Source organism: Miscanthus floridulus, chromosome 6 (assembly GCF_019320115.1).
Source record: "Miscanthus floridulus cultivar M001 chromosome 6, ASM1932011v1, whole genome shotgun sequence".
Taxonomy (NCBI): Eukaryota; Viridiplantae; Streptophyta; class Magnoliopsida; order Poales; family Poaceae; genus Miscanthus; species Miscanthus floridulus.
Window position 1 is genome coordinate 129,420,710 of NC_089585.1, and position 23,210 is coordinate 129,443,919.

The 23,210-nt window shown below is 43.9% G+C and overlaps 1 protein-coding gene across 1 annotated transcript; it reads left to right on the forward strand.

Annotated features, from left to right (window-relative positions):
• Positions 1 to 7,523: 7,523 nt before the first annotated feature.
• On the forward strand, positions 7,524 to 11,676 carry LOC136459590 (abhydrolase domain-containing protein C22H12.03-like). The gene is made up of 13 exons (XM_066459432.1): positions 7,524 to 7,753; positions 8,637 to 8,783; positions 8,864 to 8,890; positions 8,998 to 9,088; positions 9,231 to 9,274; positions 9,359 to 9,457; positions 10,082 to 10,139; positions 10,236 to 10,288; positions 10,397 to 10,498; positions 10,607 to 10,672; positions 10,782 to 10,906; positions 10,984 to 11,155; positions 11,244 to 11,676. Exons 1-13 carry the CDS (start codon positions 7,622 to 7,624, stop codon positions 11,328 to 11,330), a joined length of 1,203 nt encoding a protein of 400 aa, XP_066315529.1. The 5' UTR covers positions 7,524 to 7,621; the 3' UTR covers positions 11,331 to 11,676.
• The last annotated feature ends 11,534 nt before the right edge of the window (positions 11,677 to 23,210 follow it).

Here is a 23,210-nt window from a genome sequence, read left to right on the forward strand (position 1 = left end):
TTGGGGCGTGCCAAATAAAACAGAGGATGATCTAGTGTATTTGTGCCAAAGCTAGCTAAATGTATGGAGGGGAATTTGAGTGCCGCACCTTAGGCGCAACTTCCATTAAGATGGAAATTCATTAATAATTTGAATAAGTTAGTTAATCGAATTTATAAAAGGTTTCATCAATATCTGATGCTACTTCCACCTGCTGCTAGTTTTTTTTGTGGAAGTGGCCAGCTTGGAATTTTATTTCGGAGATACTAGAGCCCGGGGCGACCGGATACACGCCCGTGCCTGGCTGCCATCTTCGTTTCACGTGCGCCCGCGCGGGAAACGCTGCATCTCCATCCCCGTTTTTAAGTTGTAGATCACATTAAGAGTTACAATTTTCATATAGAAAGTATCTCCATTTAACACCATACAAGAAAGATACAATTTTCTAAGACGACAAGCACTTATACATGATTAAAATACTGCTGAAATTTTTGTTTAATTTTTTTGAGCATATTAGTGACATTAAATTAAAAAACTCAAAACTAAAAAGTTGTAGATCTCATCGAGAGCTACAATTTTCATATGGATAGTATCTTCATTTGACACCATATGTGAAAGATACGATTTTTTCAAGGCGATAAGTCGATTAATATGCTGCTAAACATTGTTTAATTTTTTTGAGCATCTCAATTACCTTAAATTAAAAAACTCAAAACTAGAAAATTGTAGATCTCGTCGAGTGCTACAACTTTCATATAGAAAGTATCTTCATTTGACACCATATAAGAGAGATACGATTTTTCCAAAGCGACAAGCACTTGTACGCGATTAATATACTTCTGAAATTTGGTTTAATTTTTTTGAGCATCTTAATAACCTCAAATTAAAAAACTCAAAACTGGAAAATTGTAGATCTTATCGAGAGCTACAACTTTCATATAAAAATCATCTTCATCAAAGATCATATAAAAAAGATATAATTTGTCTAAAGTTGCATCTTGCCGCGCCAGTCGGCGTGGCGCTACAGTACTGCCACGCCAATTAGAGCAGCCCGGCGAGGATTTCCACGAGAAAATTGTTATCCGACGTGGTAGATTGTGTGGCGCTGATGCATGTGGCGCGGCAGCGTGCCAAACAGGTTTTGGAATTTGTTTTTAAAAAAGGTTAAAAAATCCTAAAGGCTACCACTGGCATTTGGTAAAGCTGATGGTACTAATTTTAAGTCGAACAGTTCTGAGCTGTGCAAATGCAAGGACACGAGAGGCCAAGGTACGTTGGTCGAGGATAAGGATGCACAGGGACACGGGCAGGAAGCATGGATCCCAATTATTGAATCTTAGGGCCGGGGAGGAGAGAGAGACAATGACAAATAGAAAACTCACTTTGAGAGTCTTCCTTCCTCAGCATTTCCATTCCCTGTCATGCCACATTGCCATGCCCTACCTAAGCCCCTAAATTTTTCATCATCACCTTGTCAATTTCTGCTGTGGGGGCACTTGCTGGCCCAGCCAGCAGTTCTCTTGTCCCTTTCCTTGATCCTTGCTTGGCCAGGGTAAATGGAAGGTGGTTTTTTTTTGTTTGATAAAAATGGAAGGTGGTTATGCCCTGCATGCTCCATCATCATCTTCAAATGCAACACATGGCAGAATTCAGGTGGGTCCCCATGTTACTTCCCCGGCGCGAAACTCCAATCGCTGGCCCCCCGAGATTTTTAACGTCCAAGATAAGGCTGTATCAATGTATCATGCAGGTAATCCACTAGACGATGCAGCGCTGGAATGTCGGATCACCACACCAAGTCACCAAGGGCTCTTGGTGTGGTAGACTCTAAAAGCTAACCGTGCCTTATACGTCTGGTTAATTGGATTGGACGACGACATGAATGGTGCGGTGCATTGGAACGGTCCCTCTTCGTCATCCCTCCCGGCCTGGGTTGACACGACAGAGGCGGAGGCTTTTCGTGCGTCGCACTGTAAGGCAATGCAAGCCATGTCCGATCCGGCATCACGGCATGCACGCACTAATCTCACGTGAGCAGCGCGAGATCGGTTGGCTTTCACGCTCGCCGATCCAGTGATCGTGACGGTTATCTTGTGGGGAAAGCGCATGGGTCTGGTCTGGATCGATATCGGGAGCGAGCGAGGCACGGAGGCAGCGAGCAAGAAAGCGACGGGAAAAGGCAGCCGCGACGCGACCGGAACCGGGAGGACGTCGCCGGGCGCGCCACATGCAGCTCCGATCCGTGGGATGGATGGATGGATCTCTCGCTCATCTCTGCCACGAGGCGCTGTCGCCCGCCCATGTTACCCCGCCGATCCGGCTCCGCGTGCTCCACTACCGCCAGCGTAGCAGGCACGCGCGCGGGGCGGGAGCGCTGCGGAAGATGAAGATCTCATCATCTTGGTGCAGGCACGCTCGCCGTCGCCGTCGCGGGGCGCCGTGCTCCTGGATGGACTCGCCTCGATCGTGCCAGTGGATGCGGTATTCTGGAGTCTGGACGATGCATGCAGAGGACGAGTCCCAATCATGGAGGCGGAGCAGCAGCAGCGTGGTACTGGTAGTCTGGTACAATGAGCGCGACGTCACATGGCCCGTCCGTGGAATACTCCGCGCCCATAACGTGGCGTGTCGCCCATTGGCTCGCGCTCTTGGGGTTCTCGGCTTCTCTGTCACCCCGTTCACGTATCAGTCGTACTTAATATAGTATTTTTCTCCCACATGAAAACAACATTAACCAATTTATAAGCCACAGAAACGATCAAACGAACACGGCTTCTGTTTGTCATGGACAGTATTATGAAAGCTCGTCAAAGGCACTACACTACACATGCCTGCTGCGTACCAGAACTCTGTACTCCTACTAATTACACCATGTTCGTTTATGTTATAATTTGGCTTATGCTGATACTTATGCTGAAATGTTGTAAGAGAAAAATTAGCTCAACCGAACAGGATGTTCTGCCGACATGCAACCTGGCCGGGCCTTATTCTTCTTCATTCAGTCAGTCAGTAAAACAGCCTGCCGACTTGCATCGCATGCAGTAGAAAAAAGCCATTTGCATCGCAGCTAGTGTTGGGCTGGTCAGATCTGACGTGTGACTGTGTGAGCAGCATCGCTGGCGATTCACCCACCCACTGGATGCCTGCGCGCCTTGGCTAGGGTCAACATGTCGAGACCGGTCCCACATGCAAGTGACAACAAAGGGACGCTTGCGGGCCGGCATGCAGGAGGACCGAGGACATGAGCTCCGAGTCGGAGAACCGGAGGCGAGAAGCGTCCAAGGGCAAGGAGCCCTGCACTGCAAGGCCACATGGCCTTGCAGCCAAGAAACAAGAAATGCGTCTGAGTTCTGACCGACGACATGCGCGCGCGCACTTGCAGGAATCTTAGGAGTACTCTGTTACGCATTATTATAGGCATGTCTGATCGCTGATGGATCGATGGTCGATCGATCCACCAGGGATAACAAGGATCGAATAAAACACATGGCAGGGATCGAGAGCACAAGAGTATATTTGCCCTCTCCCATCAACCAAACAAAACAATGGCTTCTGCGTGCACTCAGTCACCATGACCAGTAAAGGTCAACAGAACCAGACCACTAGTAAAGGTCAAACCTTGTCATCGGAACCAGAATTCAGAGTCCAAGGTCAAACCACCAATTAGTAGTCCGGCCTGGTACGGCGACTGATGCCATGTCTAAATGTCACTTCTGACCCAGGACAGCATGCACCGTGCTCCTCCTTCCAAAAAGCGCCAGTGAACGTACTGTTTGTTCATAACTAACGCAACTAATAATCAATCAATCATCAAGGCTAGCTTCAGCTCACACAGGCCACTGCTGCCCGCCCAACCGCTCGTGCTAGTCTGCTAGATGCATGTAGGCCGTGCCCGCCAAACCAAATCTCTCTCTCTCTCTTTGGAGGAACGCCAAACCAAATCATGCAAGGCTATGTTGCCACGAGACAAGACCCAGGTACCCCAGCTCCAGCTGCCAAGAAAGTAGAGACCCAAATGCCCAACCCCAACACCGGGTCACCGAGGAGAACGAACGGATGGGCTTGCACCTTGCGGCGCTTTTGCAAAGGACGAGGTGTGTTGTGACCGTGTGAGGGCGAGGCTGCCATTCTGATCTCTCGATCTGCCATCGTCCTCTCCTTTTGCGCTGCACGAGCGGCTGCCTGATCATTGATCACTGCTGCTTTCCGATCGGTTTGGTCCATGCACAGGAGGCCACCTGCAATCCTATGCATGATGCAAGGGGAGCCCGTGACAGGGCCAAGGCACCCTCCATCCGTGGGAATCTAATCTGTTGGCTATTTCGCTCGTTGGCTGCTACCATCACTGCACTGGGCCTCGCTAGATTCTCCCATCCTCCTTTTCGAGCTAGCCCAACCTACGAATGCAATGAATTTGCTAGAGAAATCGGGTGTCATTGGAGACGAAAGAAAAAGAGTAAAATTCGCAAGCAATATCTAAACTTGCACATCAATTAAATTTTGATATTTGAGTCCCTAAACATGCATTGTGGTGTCACTCTCAGGTCCCTAACTCTCGATTTTCGATATTTGAATCCTCAAACTTGTATAGTTGTGTCATTTAGTCCCACATATTTTCACAGCGAACACAAAATTATCATGCCATGTTAGCGTCATCTATTGTGTTAATGTACAATTTGGGGATCTAGATGCCACTCCAGTACAAGTTTTGGGACCAAATAATTCGATAGCTTCAGACCCGAGTGACACCGCTATACAAGTTCAAAGACTCAAATATCAAATTTTTAGAGTTGGGGATCTATATGACACAGTTGTGCAAGTTTAGGGACAACTTGTGAGTTGTACTCAAAGAAGAACAAAATGAGCCATATTTCGCTCGTCCATTTTCTCATAAACTCCCTCTGCCCACAAAAAGGTGCAATTATAAGATTTATGCAAGTCAAACAAGCTTAATTTTGATCAAATTTATCGTAAATATTATTAACATTTATGCCTCTAACTAGATTTACTATGAAAATATATTTTATCATTAATTTAATGATGATTGTTTTTGTAACATAAATGTCAATACTTTTTACATAAATTTGATCGAACTTGAAACCGTTTGACTCCTCGTAAAATTAGAATTACATTCTAGGAGAGAGTATATACCTATATACTAGTATTAAATAAAAGGAGAAATAACTTTCTCTAAATTTTGGTCAGTAACACTCTCTTCCGAGGGCGTTTGCTACTTCGAGCAGAAGAGTCCTGACTGGTTTTATTAAAAATATAGTATATATGTATAAATATATTTGTTATTAGTCCAAATAAATTTTATGGGACACTTTATGGGCGCCTCGGAATATTCTGGCGCAGATCTATTTTTTCCTGGAAAAAGGAAAAGAAGATGGGGGCGTCTGCAGCATGGATGGGGATAGGTTGTTGGGCCTTGCCTTTCCATCGGTCAATAATTGGGTCCATATGTTTGCGTACCAGAAATTGAGTTCTACTACTTGCCCTCCCATCGTCTATCTATAATAACCCAGTACGGTTCGAGCCATATCTTAAGATAAAACAGGAAGAAGATACGTTTTGCCATAGGGATTAGGTGAGCACCATCATTCCTCACACATGCGAGGGTCACAGCATATCTCTCCATTCAAAAGTCCCATTTGAAACCTCAGATCAAGTCGTCTATTTGCTTGCTGCAGAGACCATGGACAGTCTGAACTAATCCACATTAGGATGTAGAGAGGCCATGAACGGTCTGAATCACAGGATGACAGGAGCAGAACACCAGACTTAAACGGCGTGCCGCGTGCCAGTACTTTAGGTGCAGAAATACAACTTCGATGCCTATGAGGAATCCCAGCTGCACTTCCAAGTAGGACTAAGCAGCATAACTATGTGTCGGTGAAGCGGTTCCATCGGCCTTTTTGGTTTGTGAAGTGGACAGTTAGCTAGCTTCTTTCTTTTGCAGTTGGCGGGAGTTGGGATGGGAAGAGATTAGAAACAAGAACAGTGTACAGTCAGTGTGCCAGCCACGTACAGATAGCGGTTTGAAGAAGATAGTGCAATCCTTGTACAGCACTGCTCTGGATGCGGGAAGCTTCATAGCTTAGCCCCACAATGCATGTCATGTAATTGTTTATACAGCAGTATACTTCGATCAATCAGTAGACTGAAGATGAGATGGCAAATATAGCTTATAATATTCTTTAACATAGTGTGCTCCTAAGACCTAACAGGTGTATCAAATGAACATACATATGTATCTTTCGTTGATACTCCACAGCAAGATTATTTCGTATGATGATAATGCTCTCCTTCCTTGGATTATCTTTGTTCGCACAGAGAAAGCATTCATGAAGAGTGATAGCTCAGGCAGGACAGGAGGTCTATGCCCATTGCTTATCCATCGAATATCCGCAACCGAAGACATGGAGATCCATCAGGATCCCCTGAAACGTGTACGTGTACCACACAAGCCATTATCGCTGAACCTGGACGGTTGGACACGCGCGACTCTTGCGGATGGAGGATCGTGCACTCTGGACCAGCATGACTTTCATTTGCTTGTTGCCGCTTACTAGCAAGATCCGTGTCCGGCATTATTGTTTGTTTCTCTAGGTGCAGCTGTTTGTAGGAAGACAGAGAGCCGAGTGCGATGTACGAGCTACCAGTAACACCGACCGATCGTACGCAGTAGACCAAGAACGACAGCGAGATGCCGTGTTTGCACTCGCATGCAAAACGACGGACGACGAGAAAATAAAAAAGACGCGGAGGGTCTCTGTGTGTGTCCTTGCGTCGTCGTCCTCGTCCTTCCCACTAGATCGCCGCCCAATCACTGGTCTGGAAGATTTTGCATTGCATATTCATTCGTGATTCGTCTTCGAACGTTCTGAACGAAGATCGATTGACCTCGACAACCTACCTGGTTTGCGCCGTTCCTCTGTGTCGTCTCATCGTCTGCACCGTGCGGTCCGCCACAGGGAAAACAAGAGGAGACTACTGGAGGCAGCCCGGCCGTTCTCATTTGTACGGGCATCGGCTCTTGAGCCTTGGCTGCCTGATGTGGTGCTGATGCAAAATTCTACTACAGGATCGACTTGGTTAATTGCAGAATGCCGACCGATCAATAACCAGCTGCAAGGCGAGCTCAGACCAACTGGACCGGGCCTGTTTGTGCACGGTGCAGGGCCTTGTGCGCTTGAACAGCACTGGACGAGGCCCGGCTGCGGCCCAGACATTCAGCATGGCCCTGGTGCTGTGGTCTGGTCGCCATCGCCACGTTCCCACCACGCACTGACGGCTGACGCACGCGAGGGCCAACGGGAGCCACAGGCCCACAGCCACTCGACTGGCGGGTCCCAGGCTCCCAGCCCACCCGCCCACCGACCACACACCGCCGCCACGCGGACTTTTCCCGTATACGACCCCACCTGGCAGTACTCCGTGGCCCCGCGCGCCAGCCTCTAGTGCTTTGGGTTCTCCGCCTCCACCCTTTTTCCGCCCGCCTATACACCACAAAACCAAACCAAAAAACCGACCATTTCTTTATTGCAAGGAAAACAAGCACCAATTTGGCTCGTCTCGGCCTCGGCGCGTGCCCCCACTCGCTCGCCCCCCGTTGCTGACCCCCCTCCCCGGTGATCTGATGTCGGCGGCGGCGCGCGCGCCACCGCCGCCGCGCGCGCTCTCCGCGCCGTCGAGAAGAGCTCCGCTCGGCGCCGTGAGCCTCTCTGCGCCGCGACCCGGGGCTAGGGTTCGCGCGGTGCGGCCTCGCGAGGTACGGCTCTGCCTGCGCTCGCTCCGGGTGCCCAGAATCACGCTGCGTTCCGTTTAGTCGTCGTGGTCGTTGCTGGAGGAGCTAATGCTTGCTGGGGCTATGTGTGATACCGCCTCGCGTTGCTGGATTTCGAGCTAAACGCGAGGTTTTCGCTGCAATTTTGAGGGTGTGAGGTGGCGGGTGGTGGACTGGTGATCGGCCTAATGCAGATGCAATCGGGTCACTTCACTGTAGAATTACATTGCTATTGAGGCGTACAAACTGTTTGTCGATGTATTTCTTACATTTTGGCAGCTGGATTTTTTGATTTCATAGCATGGATTGCCTCGATTTCATTTGTCGTATGACTGTCCTCCAAATCTTTTTTTGTCACCTAGTGGCACTAGAATGAAGGAAATTTTGGGGTAATGGAACTGACGATCATGGACTCACAAATCATTAGCATTGCTTCTTATGGCCGTACTAGTGACTAGTCATTAGTTTCTTCTGTGGCAATTTTATGTGTTTGCTGTAGTAATCACTGTGGTTTATTTAGTTTTAAGGAGGGCTCTAAACAGCAAATCATTTCTTACTTTGACTATAACTAAATATTTCAGATCCCACATTTTATTCATATTTACTAGTTCCACTATTGTTCTGTCTTGCTACTTTTAATAAAAAAGAGATAACAAAAACAGACATATGATGCAATAGGAGGGAGATCTGGAACTTAAATTAGGGTTATGATGAAGAGATTACAATGTTGAAGATGACATTAAATGAATATTGGCTTGCCTGCATGATGGCATCCGCTAATGCAGTTGTCCAAATTTATCTGATTTATGTATCATCAGCAGAAATCTCAACTTATCACTGTGATTATACCTTTGCCTCTTGGTTTCAGGAGAATTTCCATAATAATTGCCTGTTGACATCGTCTAGTCTGAATTCAAGTCCTTTGCTATGCCCTCCATGCAATTGTGCTCAAATGGCTTTGGCCGACACAAGAATTCCTTACCAGCCTGATGTTGACAAGCATGCTGGAGTTCTGGTATGGAAGCTTTCAGAGTATTTTTGTATGGGATGAGTCCTCTTCCCTTGTGCTGACAAATGTTTTGTGTTCATCTGCAGGCCTATGAACTGGTTCAAGGGAACCTTGTAAGTTTTGCATTCACGCAAATTATCTGTCATTAGTTGTAACACTAGCTTGTGTTGAAATATTTTTGTGCAATCAACATAAATCAAATTCAACACTTTAACTTCAGGTGCAGTGGAATTCATTTATGGACAAAGCAATACCTGATCCACCAACAGCTGTTCTTCTTCATGGAATCCTTGGGAGCAGGAAAAACTGGGGTAAATGAGGAGTCCTCAATACGCGCTTATAATTTGTCTTCATAGTGTATTGGCCCATTTCGTATTTTGTTATAGGAACATACGTGATACTTTTATGTTTTGATTGTGAACCACGTGACTAACAAACCATTTGTCTGTGAAGGATCTTTCGCGAAGAGATTGGCTCAGGAATTCCCAATGTGGCAGGTCATTATATCTATCGTTCTGATGATGGTCTGAATTGCTCTACAATGCATATATGAAAAATGATTGACATTTATCTTTATGCAGTTCCTCTTGGTTGATTTGCGCTGCCATGGCGACTCAGCATCAATTAAGAAGCGTGGACCACACATTGTTGCCTCAACTGCTCTTGATGTTCTAAAGCTGGTTTGTAGCTTCTTGCGTCAGCTATTTATGTCTTTGCCCCTTGGCTTCTCATGTTTTCAATCTTCATTTTTTATCAATAGAACAAGTTGACTTGGGTAGAGGCAATAAAAGGAGACTTGAAAGGATGGAATATCCCCAAAGACTTAGCCTTAGATAGGAGTGCTTGGAAAACAGCTATTCACGTGCCTGAACCTTGATTGCTTCTGCTGGGTTTCAACTCTAGCCTACCCCAACTTGTTTGGGACTTAAAGGCTTTGTTGTTGTTGTTGTTGTTGTTGTTGTAGAACAAGATGTGTAGCTTGTTTGAAAACAAACTGCATCTGTGTCCAATGTGCTTGCGCAATATCTGCATATTCATCTTATTGCAAATCAAGCTTTATGCATTTGGAGACAGACCTAACCCTTCATGTTATGTTACATGCATCAGTGTCATATGACAAAATGCAGATTTGAGGTTCCTGTAATTAAATAATCATCACTATGAAGTAAATGATGAAGTGATTTCGTGGCATGGCACTACACCTGTTTTAAAACTTCTATGTTATATTTGGTGCTATTTGTTATTTCTCGGTTGTTCACTCCTTTTTTAGCTTACTTATATTTTGCTTCATCAAAATCCAACAGATAGTGCAGCTCAGGCTAACCCCTAGGGTTTTGGTTGGTCACAGCTTTGGCGGAAAAGGTTTTTATTAATATATGTCTTTACCTTTTATAAATGCCATGCTTTGCAACAAAAGTAATTAAAATGTGTACTGGTACTCATATATGAGTTTTGCAGTGGCCTTGAGTATGGTAGAACAAGCTGCAAAACCACTTGCTCGTCCTGTTAGAGTGAGCTCTACTTCTTGTTTTGAATGTTGTTGGTGTGATTGAAATGTGTTTGCATTGATTAGTTCTTCTCTTTTATGCTTATTTTCTCAGTATTCTGTTCCTTAAAAGGTATGGGTTCTTGATGCTACTCCTGGCAAAGTTCGTGCTGGGGGAGATGGTGAAGATCACCCTGCTGAACTTATTGAGTTTCTCAGAAGAATGCCTGAGCAGGTTGGACTTTAAGAAGTATCTTAAAAACTTGTACTGGGCAATACATTTTGGTGCCCTGTCACAGCTTTACGATTCATTTTTCTTTTGCATTTTATTGTTGAAATTCAGGTTTCTTCAAAACAGGAGGTTGTCGATGCTCTTGTTAAAGGACAATTTTCTGTTGATGTTGCACGGGTATGGTTAACAGCTTATTGAGATGCCCTTTCAGGCTACTCTGTCTTGTTGTCTCCAATGAAACAACAGTCAACAGGTATTCCTTTTTTGTGTTGTTTCTTTGTTTCAGTGGGTGGCCACAAATCTACATCGAACCAGTCCATTGGGTCAGCGATCATCTTCAAGCTTCTCATGGACTTTTGACCTAAATGGCATCTCTGAGATGTACAAGTCTTATGAGGATACTAACTTATGGTAAATCTTCTGCGATGCCAGTTGAGATCATCTAAAGAAAGTATGTTGTGTGACTAATGGAATGCTGCTCCATTCAGGAGGATTGTAGAGAATGTACCAAGGGGTGTTCATATTAATTTTCTAAAAGCTGAACGAAGTTTGCATAGATGGGCTCTTGAAGACCTCCAAAGAATTCATACCGCGGAGGAATTAGCTGCAGATGAGGGTGGAGGAGTTGAAATGCATGTGCTTGAAGATGCTGGACACTGGGTATTTTGGCATCCGCCTTTTTTTTTAATTCTTTTATACTATAAAGCTGCAAACCAAAAGATTTGATTATTTGCATGTTTCCTTCCAGGTTCATGCAGACAACCCAGATGGTCTCTTTAGAATTCTGTCGTCAACCTTCCGAATCGAAACTACTATAAGAGGAATGCAAGACTGAGGATCAAACCTTAATTGATCCAGTGACAATATGAGGGGAGGCACTTCCGAATCGATTCTACTATAAGAGGAATGCAAGAGGATCAAACCTTAATTGATCCAGTGACAATCTGAGGGGAGGCACTGACATTACCAGAAGATGTGTATTACAAGCAGGGAGGGTGGAGCCATAATTTTTCTGGATGATAGGTGTATGATTGGTGTCTTTGTTCATTCTTTTTTTTTAAAAAAAAGAGAGTAAAACGCATATTTAGTACATAAACTTGGCAAGTGGGTGCACTTAGATACATTATCTCTATAATTGCTCAACTCAGTTCAACAACTTGTCAAGTGGCTGCACTTACATACATGATCCTTCTAATTGCTGAGCTCAGTTCAAAAACATGGAAGGTGGGGTGCATGGCAAGGAAAAAAAAAAGGCATACTCGTTGTCGATCTAGCATAGGAGGTTGTATTAATTTTAGACTGACTCTTGGTAGCATATTGTGTCATTATTTAGTGCTCACTTTGGCACGGACGAGAGACAGAGTTAGAGAGTTTTGGCAGAGGGAGAAAGGATGGCGCGTAATCACGAACAAAAGTGTATGCAACGGATGGGTCCAAGCCGAAGGAAACTACTGACGTTGACTCAGGTCACGGACTAGTAAGGGCTAGCGCGCCTGAGGTCATACACGACCTAGCACGTAGCAAGAACATGATAAAATCAACGAGATTGACTAGCAAGCCGGTCAGACCGATTCGACATTCTTTGACTAGTAGACTTGTGGACACCTCCCGGAAAGATTCGTTGGGGAGGAGCACAACGAAGTTGCTCTAGGATTTATAAGGCCACATATAATACTGTCATATCTCGTTGAGAGACGTGACGAATAGCCGGGGTTGGAAGAGTTATGGAAAAAAGTAGTAGATATGTTTTTTTGACAGTTGGAAGTTTGATTCATCAATCGCCCGTGATCCTCTCGTATATATAGAGGGAGGTGGTCTTGTCCCAGTAAAAAACATCTCCAAGACGCAATCTTCAAGTTTCCCATGACCAAACAGGGCACAGGAAAATCGTCCGTTTGGGAACTCGACCAGGGCGATTTTGGCAGGTTAAGCCCAAAACCGTTTTTTTTTCTTTATTTGAACTCCAATTTTGTTGCTCCAAATACTTTTCTTCGTTGTCTTAACGCTAGAAACTTGGTTTACATACTCTTGTTGGCACATTTTCGCTGTGAACAGAAACCTAATGACCCGGCTCTATATCATATTGAGCTATGAATCCAATGGAGGAGCACTTGTAAAAACTCAGCCTGAGGGGGTATATGTGATTGCCCCCCACAACATTCCAATAAGAAAAAGACCTTCTCACGAGGCCGAGAAAAAACCTTGAACCCCCACCCCACCGCTACACAGCAGAATCCGTTGCCCAAGTGAGAATTGGGGCGGGCTTTAAACCTGTGCTTTGGTTTATGGGAGGGACGAGATGATTTTTTTTTTACCTCAACCTGAAATTCGCTCCCACGAGGAGTTGAACCTAGGACCTGAGGCATGCTACTCACTACTAAGACATCCTAACCACTAGGCTAGACGCCCTTTCACGAAGGAGCTCTTGTAGTATAGTAGGAGGTGTTCATGAGGACATATACATGTTAAGTTGTTGCCTAAGACATGGTTTGTGTTTCAAATCTTTATAATCGGTAGTTGGCTTGGCTCGGTTTTGGGGGAGTTAGGGAACAAAATGTGGACACATGGTTAAGATGTGCCCATGTGTGATGAGTGATAAGTGATGAGTGGTTGTCAAGAGATGATCAAGCTTTGGTTTAGTGTTTGGACTAACTTAGCGTGAGGGTTGTGCTGTGCAACATGTCTCTTAACTTGTGGTGTACATATGTGGAGCACTGAGACGGTCCACGACAATGGAGATAGTCAAGCGAGTTTGTGCCGACGGACTAGGAGCGGTGCAGGACGAATTCGTCCTATAGGCTTGGATCGAGGGACCGAGGGTCGAAGGACTGACACTTGGGACATCGACAAGCAAGTGTATATGTGAATGAGGGGTATATCGTGTCGACCAAGTCCAGGCAATGGTTGACCAAGTCAAGCGGAGGCACAAGGACTTGGTGATTGGGCAGTTGAGGACAAGTGGTGACACTTGTCGAGATCGTGGAGGAAGCGTAGCGGATACGTGACTCCAGCTCGTTTTGTTGGTTTCGTCCTCAAAACCGCGGGTGGACGATTTCCCGGTTTGGGGCCTCAAAATCCGGGAAGGTTTTCGAGGCGGCACAAGGTGACTATTTCAGCCCTCAGTCCTTGCATTTTGATCTCAATTTCATTAATGAATCATCAAAATGTGTTTCGGCCTTCGAACTTTTCTTTTCAGCTTAATTTTATTCCTCTTTCTACGAGGAACACTGCACTGCTCCATCAGGTCTGGTAAGCTCCAACACAGCCCGCGATTGGAGACACTTTTTTTTTTGGATAAAACATCATCAATGGACAACACAAAATTATATTTAGCGGCCATTTATAATTCTAATATGTTATTTTAAATGTTCCCTTGTAACGGTACTGTTTATATGTAACATATATTCCTACTGTATTGATTTTGTGGGAGTAATTATAGATGCTACAAACGTTATTTAGTACCTTGAGAACACTTCGATGAATTTCTAGCATTAGGCTCAACTAATAACTAATTGCGAATAGAAATAATATGATTCTGTCCATAAGCTAAAAATGATATTTAGTCATTGAAATAAAAAATATAATTATAATTGAACACCGATATGATTATTCACATTCGATGAAATTCAAACCAATATTTATATCCATTTTAAAATATGGAGATAAATTTCAAAAGTGTGCTATCCGATTAGATAGCTGGGGTCTGGTGACGACGTCAGGGATAATTGATACGTAACAATGACCGTCCATCTCAAATAGTGGATGGTTCTATAGTTGTCCAGGTGCGCATCGAGGTGTTCCACATAGGACAAGGGGTTAAAGTACTTTGCTAGTTAATGGTTGAGATTGTTCCCAAATTAAGTATAAGGACTAAAATGGTCGCCTTGGTAGTTGTAGCACGAAACTGAGCAAAAAAAAAAAAACATTTAAAGACTAAAATGGCCACTATGAAAATTTAGTGACGAAACTAGTTGATGACCAAAAATAACTATTCGGCATTCCTCTTTCATCCCCTCACCTTTGTCCATCTCGAAGCTACTGTAAATTCCCCACCAAGATCCGGTGCAGTCATAACTGTGACCGGAGGTTAAAGAATGCATGTAATCTCAGCCATCCATGCTTCACACGAACCGACCGGATCTAAATTCTAACGCTACAGTATGAACAGTACCCGTGAAAATACTGTTGCTACAGAGTACCTGGGACTGCTTAAGTTGCCGTCACCCGTGTCCAGTAAATTCCTTCTTCTACTAACAAGGAGCGCCCAGAACTCAAGACTCCTCCACAAGTCTTGGATACGCAGCAAAGGGCCTCGCAAAATAGAGGAAAGGAAAAAAAACATAGAAATAGGGTGTAGGTGTTGTGGGAAAACAGAGGAATGGGAAAACACAGGAAAGACATAGATAGGAGTGTTTGGATCGTAGGAATTATAACACATGATTTTACAAATCAATTACGGTAACCATGTGGATCTAGTTTAATTAAGTTGTGTCTAATGAAAAATATAAAATAAGGAGAACATAGGGACTTGTTTATTAATTTGCTCAAGCCTTATTCGTGCGTCTAGCTGCCGTGCCGCTGTTCATCTTCCAATCGCCATTCTTTCTGCCTTTCTGGTGGCTTGGTTGGACGGCCGATGCTCCAGCCTCCGCGCGCCGCGCTGCAACACAGCAACGTCCTCCGCCCGCGCGCCGCCCTGCACACCGCTAGCTGCGTGCACCGCCTCCGACTGCTTAGCCACAGCCGTCGCACGTCCTGCACATTTGTTCCGAGCGATGCAGGTGATGCCGATTCGTTCCAAGGTGGTTGCTTGTAGTGCTGCGAAAGAGGAAAATTGCAGGGGCAAAGATTGGTTTTAGTGCGCTAAGCGTGAGCGCAAGCACCGTAGGAAATTTTCCCTTGATCTGACCTTATTTTCTCTTTCCTCCAAAAGTACAAGCTTCGTTGCCGTTCCTCTGGAAAGGTTCGTGCCGCTTCCTTCGTTCCAAACATGCGCAGACAATCCTTCCCTCCGGAACTTAATCCTTCACTTTTTCCTTCGTTTTTTCTTCGTTCCAAACGGGGGCCTAAAAGGATCCTTGCTACGGGACGCGCAAAGAGTTGCACCTGGAGTCGGCATTCAGAGAATCAGAGGACAGGAGACACGAGAGGGCGGGACAGAAGAAAGTATCTTTTCTTTTTGGTGAAATTTTTTTCCAAGGCACAAGAGTTTGAGTTCGGGCCGGTCGGGTGAAGCAGAGCAGGTTACGCACGCATCTACAAAACGCTACCGCTCGTTCCAATCGCCTTCCGGTTGGAAAGAAAGAAGCGACGCGGCCAAATAAATCAGCGATGGAGGATAGCACCAAGGTGGCAGCCGACGCCGCCCGTCGCTTGGCACCCTGCCGGTGCTCGTGTACGATCATGGGCTGGACCCGAATAACAGGCAGACGGCGTTGGCCATCGGCGACCAGAGCCTCCACACAGGCGTGGTGCCGGAGCTGGCAAACTACTACTACGTGACGCCTCCTGGTGGCGCCCGGGCCGTCGCCGCGCACTACCCGCCTGTGGGACCCTCGCACCGGCGAGCGCGTCTCCCTGCCTGCCATGGAGGGCGAGCTACCGAAGTACGGCGACGACTGGAAGTGCTATCTCCCACCGCTGCGTCGTGCCACGTTCTCGTACTGGATATCCGCAAGCCCAGTTTCCAATACTGCCGTGTTGGAGACGACGACAGCGGCGGGTGGAAGTCGCACGACTACGACATCGGCGACCGGATCCTGCCGTCGCCCGATTACGCGCCGCCGGGGTCGTTGGTCATCCTGCAGATGGCCGCCGTGGGTGGCAAGTTCTATTTCGAAGCGGAGGCGGGAAGCTGGGGGTCGTCGACTTGTCGCAGGCGACGCCGGAGTTGAGCTTCATCGACTACCCGGAACCCGAGTTCCCGGAGGGATGCAACTGCCGCCGGGGGAACCTAGTGGCGTCACGTGGCGAGCTGTTCGACGTCTACATATGCCACAAGGAATTCAGCCCCGAGGTCCTGACGGTGTGTGTCTATAGAGTCGACCTGTCAGGGGCAGAGGCAGGGGCCGCGACTCCGCGTGAGGTGAAGGACCTGGGCGATAGGGCGTTCCTGCTGAGCTGCCCCAACTTTCAGCTGCTTGTGTCAGCGAGCAAGTACGGAATCAAGGGGAACCGCGTCTACTTCAGTCACAATGTATTGAAGGAGAGGGACGGTGGGCTGCTTTGCACCTACGACCTGGATGAGCAGAGCTTGGAGGCTGTGCGGCCGTGCCCAGACATTCCGGAGCTTCTTCGGAATCCTTTCTGGGTGCTGCCTACCCATCAAGATATATAGCTTTCCCTGTTACTACTTATAAGTAATCGTTGTCGTCAGTAGAAACAAGTTTTGTTTGTGTCTTAATTACGGTCCTGTTATATTATATATCGTTTGATCAATTGAGTGAGATGAAGAGTAACGTGGTCCAAGAGTCTCTGTTCCTGAAAGCTAGGTGGTTGTGGTCATAGGAATCAGTTTCAATCTCTGATGGTTCATGAAAGCTAGGTAGTGACAAAACAATATAGTAGTGGTCATACAGCTTATTTTGAAGACTTCAAAAGTTACCTGTGCTGATTCAGTCCACTTGAACTGATTTTGTTGCAAAACAGTTGTAGTGGCCATAGTTTATTTCAAGATTCCAAAAGTTACTTGCGCTGATTCAAACCACTTGGATTGATTTTATTGTAGTAACATATTCCGCGGTTTTGCTATGATTCCCTAATTCCTTACAAACTTCCTATAGCATCTGGGTAAGTCCAAGAATTCCCCTCGAGTTACTGAAATTTGTAGGAACAGGTGCCCTGAGCAAAGCATCGATCTTTGCTGGATCAACTGCCACATCTTTTTTGAACAATATAATGTAGCCTCAGTATTCGAACTATTTGAGCAAATCGTGCATTAGCTTTACTTGGCCACCATTTTGTGTTTCTATAATATGTAAAACATCAGTTTGAGATGCTTTGTATGAGGGAACAACATACAAGGTAGGACTGTAAATGAAAATACTTACCATCTATCAATATCAATACAAGCTTCCTTATAATATGGCCCAAAAATAGAGTTCATTAAACACTGAAATGTGGTTGGGGGCATAGCCGCATAGGTCAATCCAGAAGACATGACTCTGAATTGGAAATAGCCATGGGTGTTTTAAATGTTGTCTGAACTCATCCGTAGGCAGCATTCTGATTTGGTAAAATCCAAACTTCATATCCAATTTTGCAAAGTACTCTGCACCAGACAATTCATCAATCACAGGCATAGATAACATATTCTTCATCGTAACATCATTGAGCTTCATGTAATCAATGCAAAACTATCGAGTCCCATCTTTGTTTTTGACCAAGACTACTGGGATGCAAATGAACTATGGCTCTGTGTAATTAACTCAGCATCCAACATTTCTTTGACTTGACGCTCTAAGGAAGTTTTTTTTTTTTATAACTAAGGAAGGTTGCCAATGTCCTCATCCATAGCTTTGCTGGGGTTTTAAGGATTTGAGTTATATATATACAAATCTGACTTAAGCAATTTGTTGCTCAAAGACAATGATATCAGTGGAGTAGCCTGCTACTTGACAATTATAAATTTGAGTTTACACTTAAGGCATGTTTGTTTGAGCTACAGCTTTGGGCTTTTAATTTGACTTCAAAACTGTTTTTTTTTTTGCTGTTGGATTTTTCCAGCACACCAAAAACCAGAGGGAAAATTGGTTCTGTAGCATCGAAAGGTTGCGACTTCCGTAAAATACCACTGAAAGATTTGAGCCCCGTAAAATAGCACTGAAAGTTGCCACCGTGAACTGAAAATACCACTCCGTCAATTTTTACACACAGAAGCGTTAATTTGACATAAACTCCAAAATTTTGGTGACCTTTTTGCCCTTGCCTTATCCTCATACGTGAAAGGGACTCAGGCACCTAGGAAAGGGTCGCACGCACAGGAGCAGCCGCGCCGCGCTCCGACTCCGTCGGCCACCGAGCTCCGAAGGCCTCTTGTGCCGGCAGCCGCGGGTTGCTCCCTGCGCGCAGGCCTCTCCCCGCGTGGAGGCCATGCCATCCACCGCAGGCTGCTCCTTGTGCGAAGGCTGCGTTGCCCGCGCCGTCCGTCGCAGGCTGCTCCTCACGCTGAAACTGCGGCGCCTCCGTCGGCCGCCGCCTCCTCCTCCTCCTCTAGTGCACATGTGGTGGAACAATGCATCGATATGAGATCCCTGACGGGTAAGAATGAAACCCTAGCTATCTACTTGTTCATGGTTCGTAGTACAGCTGAAATTAGTTACGAATTGTGATTGTTTCTATGTTATCCGGTTCATTTGTGTGTGCGATTTCACCTGGTACGAGGATGGTCACCAATGAGAAAGGACATTTGGCAGCAGTGCTATTTTTTTGCACTGCTACTATTTCAGGATCGATCCAAACAATGCATGTCGAGTAGTGATTGATGTTTCTTCCTACTTAACTGATGAGGATGGTCGATCTGTGTACAAAAAGGGCAAATGCTTGACTGGTGGGTGGATGCAGAAGAGTACTCCATCATTGATATGGAGAAAGATGTGTTCAAGCACTTCAGTTGGGCTAGTTATCAGGAGGCAAATTTTTGGTTTGTGGGTTAGAATAATCTAACAATTCGTCTTGGTACGGACCAAGAGCTTCTAACTTTGCTGCGAGCCTAAAAAATGGTGGAGTTTATCATGACTGTAGATAGATGTGAGCATGCTGATATGGTTTTGAGTGAGAATGAAGGACAAGTGACAGATGAAGAGAATGACCTACAACTTCAGGTCAATGAAAAGTTCAAGGAGATATATGTGAGTGCAAAATTGGATGGTCTAGAATGGGCCATGGAACCTCAACTTGGTGTTACGGTCCTTCTAGAGTAGAGGCGGAGGAGGAAGGTGACCAATATATGGAGCCAGGTGTTGACCATGAGGGAGATGATCCGATTAAAGTGGATGAAGAGTGGAGGTATTTCGGAAGGTACCTGAAGTAGAAAGCAATGAGAAAGTGCAGCAAGAAAAGAAGAAAACAGAGAGCAGCAAGAATGTAACTGAAACTACAGATCCTGAGGCTGTACCAGGTGATGAAGCCACCATGATGCGAGATGCTCCATATGTTGCACACACTACATATGACAGAGACAACCCTGGTATAAAGGAAGGTTCGACATTTACTGACAAAAAGGCATTCATACTGATGATTAAGCAATATGCCATAAAAAAGAGTTTCAAACATTTGTAGAGCATAGCGATAAATCAAGATATAGGGCAAGATGTGCAGATTCAGAGTGTGGATGGAAAGTTCATGCAAAGAAACTTCTTGGTTGCCCCACTTTTATGGTATACTAATTGTTGTTTTCATGTTCTACCCATAATTTTAGAATGTACAACATGTATTATTGTTCTTTGTATTATTTTTAGAATGTACAACATGTATTATTTTTCTTTGTATCATTTTTAGAATATACAACATGTATTATTGTTCTTTCTATTATTTTTAGAATGTACAACATGTATTATTTTTCTCTATATTATTTTTAGAATGTACATCATGCATTGTTTTTCGTGTTCTCTCTATATTTGAACACTAAATTAATATCTAATATCTTTTGTTTATTTTTAGGTTGTGTCAGCTGGTTCTAGCCATACTTGTGCTAGCACCAGCCAAGTCAGGGGAAAGGAGGCCAGCAAAGCTTGAGTTGCTGACAGGGCCAAGGAGGTACTTAAGGTCAGCCCAGACTTGGGAGCAAAGAAATTGCAGGTTTAGCTAAGTTCTCAGGGAAGTGCAAGATTGATTATGTGAATAACAATATATTAGAAAGCTTTAACAATTGGATTAAAGAGACCAAAGGGTTTCCTGTAGATGTCCTGCGAAGTTGTTTAGATCGATAGCGTGCAGAGGGACAGAGATCAAAGCCGCACGCTTGTGGATTACTACAAGTACATTATTTGACACAAAGAATATTTTTTTTTGTAAAAAAGAAGTTCACCATATGTGCACTATTAAAAATAAAGAGGAATATATATCCTTTTCGTCACAAATATATGAGAAAAAATCCTTATTTTTTCAGGAAAAGTTTTTTATAAAGACTTACTTGGCACTTTTTTTTGTGTGCAATCGTAGCATATATTTCGTCACACAAGAGAGAAATTTACGTGGCACAATAATAGTCACCGGCATCCAGCCTAGAAACTGCCGGCCCTGAGACCGACATCAGGCCGTCGTTAACCATCAAGTGGTCTTTGAAATAAAAAAAGAAGAAAAAAAACATCTAGTCCTATATGGCTATATCCCAAGGAACCCTAGTGCAAGTCAACAGGAAACTTTCTTCCAAGACGTGTGGTCAGCTCAACACGTGACAGCTGAAGTTTGATATCTTCTCGCCCTTCTGGTATCTCGTGTGTTGGCTGATGCCTGGATCCTAGAAATTGCAACAGCAGAAGAACATAACAACAAACGGTCAACAAGCCATCATATCGATCTCGTGGAGTATATATCAGTATCTACGGGTTGGTGCCAGAAACGAACATATGTCTGGCAGAATTTGGAGGGCGCCAATCTACTCTTCAAATATGCTGCCGACTTTAGCCGCGTCGGCGCGTGCACACTGACGGAAGAGCCGGATATATTGGATCATGATACTACCTCCGTCGAAAAATAAAATTTAAGTCTAACTATATTTATAGAAAATAATTTTTGACCGATGGTTTATAGAAAATAAATATTAGCAACATTTATATCCAAATAATTTTTATTACGAAACTATATTCAGCTATTATCTAATGATACTGATTATGCAACATAAATATTAATATTTTCTTATATATTTGGTTAAAGTTTAAAATTTTTGATTTCTCAGAAAATGAGAATGACGTTTCTTTATAGGACAGAGAGAGTACAAGCATAACTAGGCAATGGGCTTGGAATGAATGGTTCTTTCTAACGAGCTTCGGTCAAAGACTAAGCTATGTCCTCAGACATATTTTGGTTCCAGTATTTGAAATTTTCCAACCACCATCAAAACTACCGAGAAATTCATGAAACTTTGTCATCTTCTTTTGAGATTTCAACAAAAGATATGATTTTTTTAATTTTTTAGATCTAAACAAAATATTAGCATGATATAGAACTAAATGTCTATTGGGTAGAAAAATATGTAACATAAACAATAGAAAAAATGAGTTTAGAGGAGTTATATATTTACAATATAACATAAGTGTTAGTGTAATACAAAATTTCAGAATTTTCTTGCGGACACCCCTGAAATTACGAAATTTGTGAAATTTTAAACCTTGAGGGTGCTTTTCCCTCTAACCATGACGCTAGCTGCCCAAGGGTTGTGGACTTGTGGCGAGTTACAACATTGGTCCTTTTTTCTAGGTTATATAAAAGTTGCACAACAAATATCTTCCCTATACCGCTGGTTATAACACAAAAGTCCATCTTCACCCGTTTTATACAGAACATTTGACACAAATACATGAACTTGTCTAAGTTGTAGCTGTTATAGCATTTTTCTGTCTTACTATCTCTCTCTCTCTCTCTCTCTCTCTCTCTCTCTCTCATCACAGATAAGTGACCCGATACTTTTGCTCATAAGATATTTATATGACATATTTGATACAAAGTTATTGTTCAAACTTCAAATATCTAAAGTAAGCACATAACAAATACTTCCTACTTTTGAAACTGTAAGTTGGTTTAGCTTTGTCATGTGACAAACTTGTCCAACTATGATCCAATATTCTATATTAATATCTATAATATCAAATAAATGCACTATCAAAATATATTTCATGGAGTATTTAATGAATTTAGCTTGATTGGGTTGATCTTTGTGTACTTTTTTTTCAATAGCTAGGTCAAAATTTGAGAAGTTTGACATATACAGGATAAAACTAAAACGGTTTATATTTTAAATAGAGAGAGTAATTTGTAAACTATAGTTTTAAATTAACGACAATTAACCTGAAGAATTAACGAAACGATAGCTCAGAAGAAGACGACCGAGGAAAGTCAACTAAAAAGAGCGGAATAGGAAAAAGAAATGGAAAACTATATATATATGGTGCATTTTCTATACTCAGTAGCTCAGTATATTCAGTAGCCAGCTACAAAATAAGTTATTCTGTAGCCACCTCCATTTACGATAATGTCAATACATATTTACGATAGTTGGGTTACTATAACACATGAGGATATTTACCATAACGTTATAGTAAACCACTTAGTAAGGAGTTACTATAATCTCGTAAATTAACATAGTAATTATCGTAACTCAAAGTGGCTACAGAAAGTTATATATATATATATAGGGAGAGTATATTCAGTAGCCAGCTACAAAATAAGTTATTCTGTAGCCACCTTCATTTACGATAATTTTATATACTAATTTACGATAATGTCAATACATATTTACGATAGTTGGGTTGCTATAACACATGGAGATATTTACCATAACGTTATTGTAAACCACTTAGTATGGAGTTACTGTAATATCGTAAATTAACATAGTAATTATCGTAACTCAAAGTGGCTACAGAATAAGTTATTTTGTAGCCAGCTGCAGAGTATATATATATATATATATTCGAAGGCACGACTGGCCGGAGCCGAAATGGACGGTGTCGTCCCGTCGAGTACATACGCCATATCTTCTTACAAACGAAAATTGACC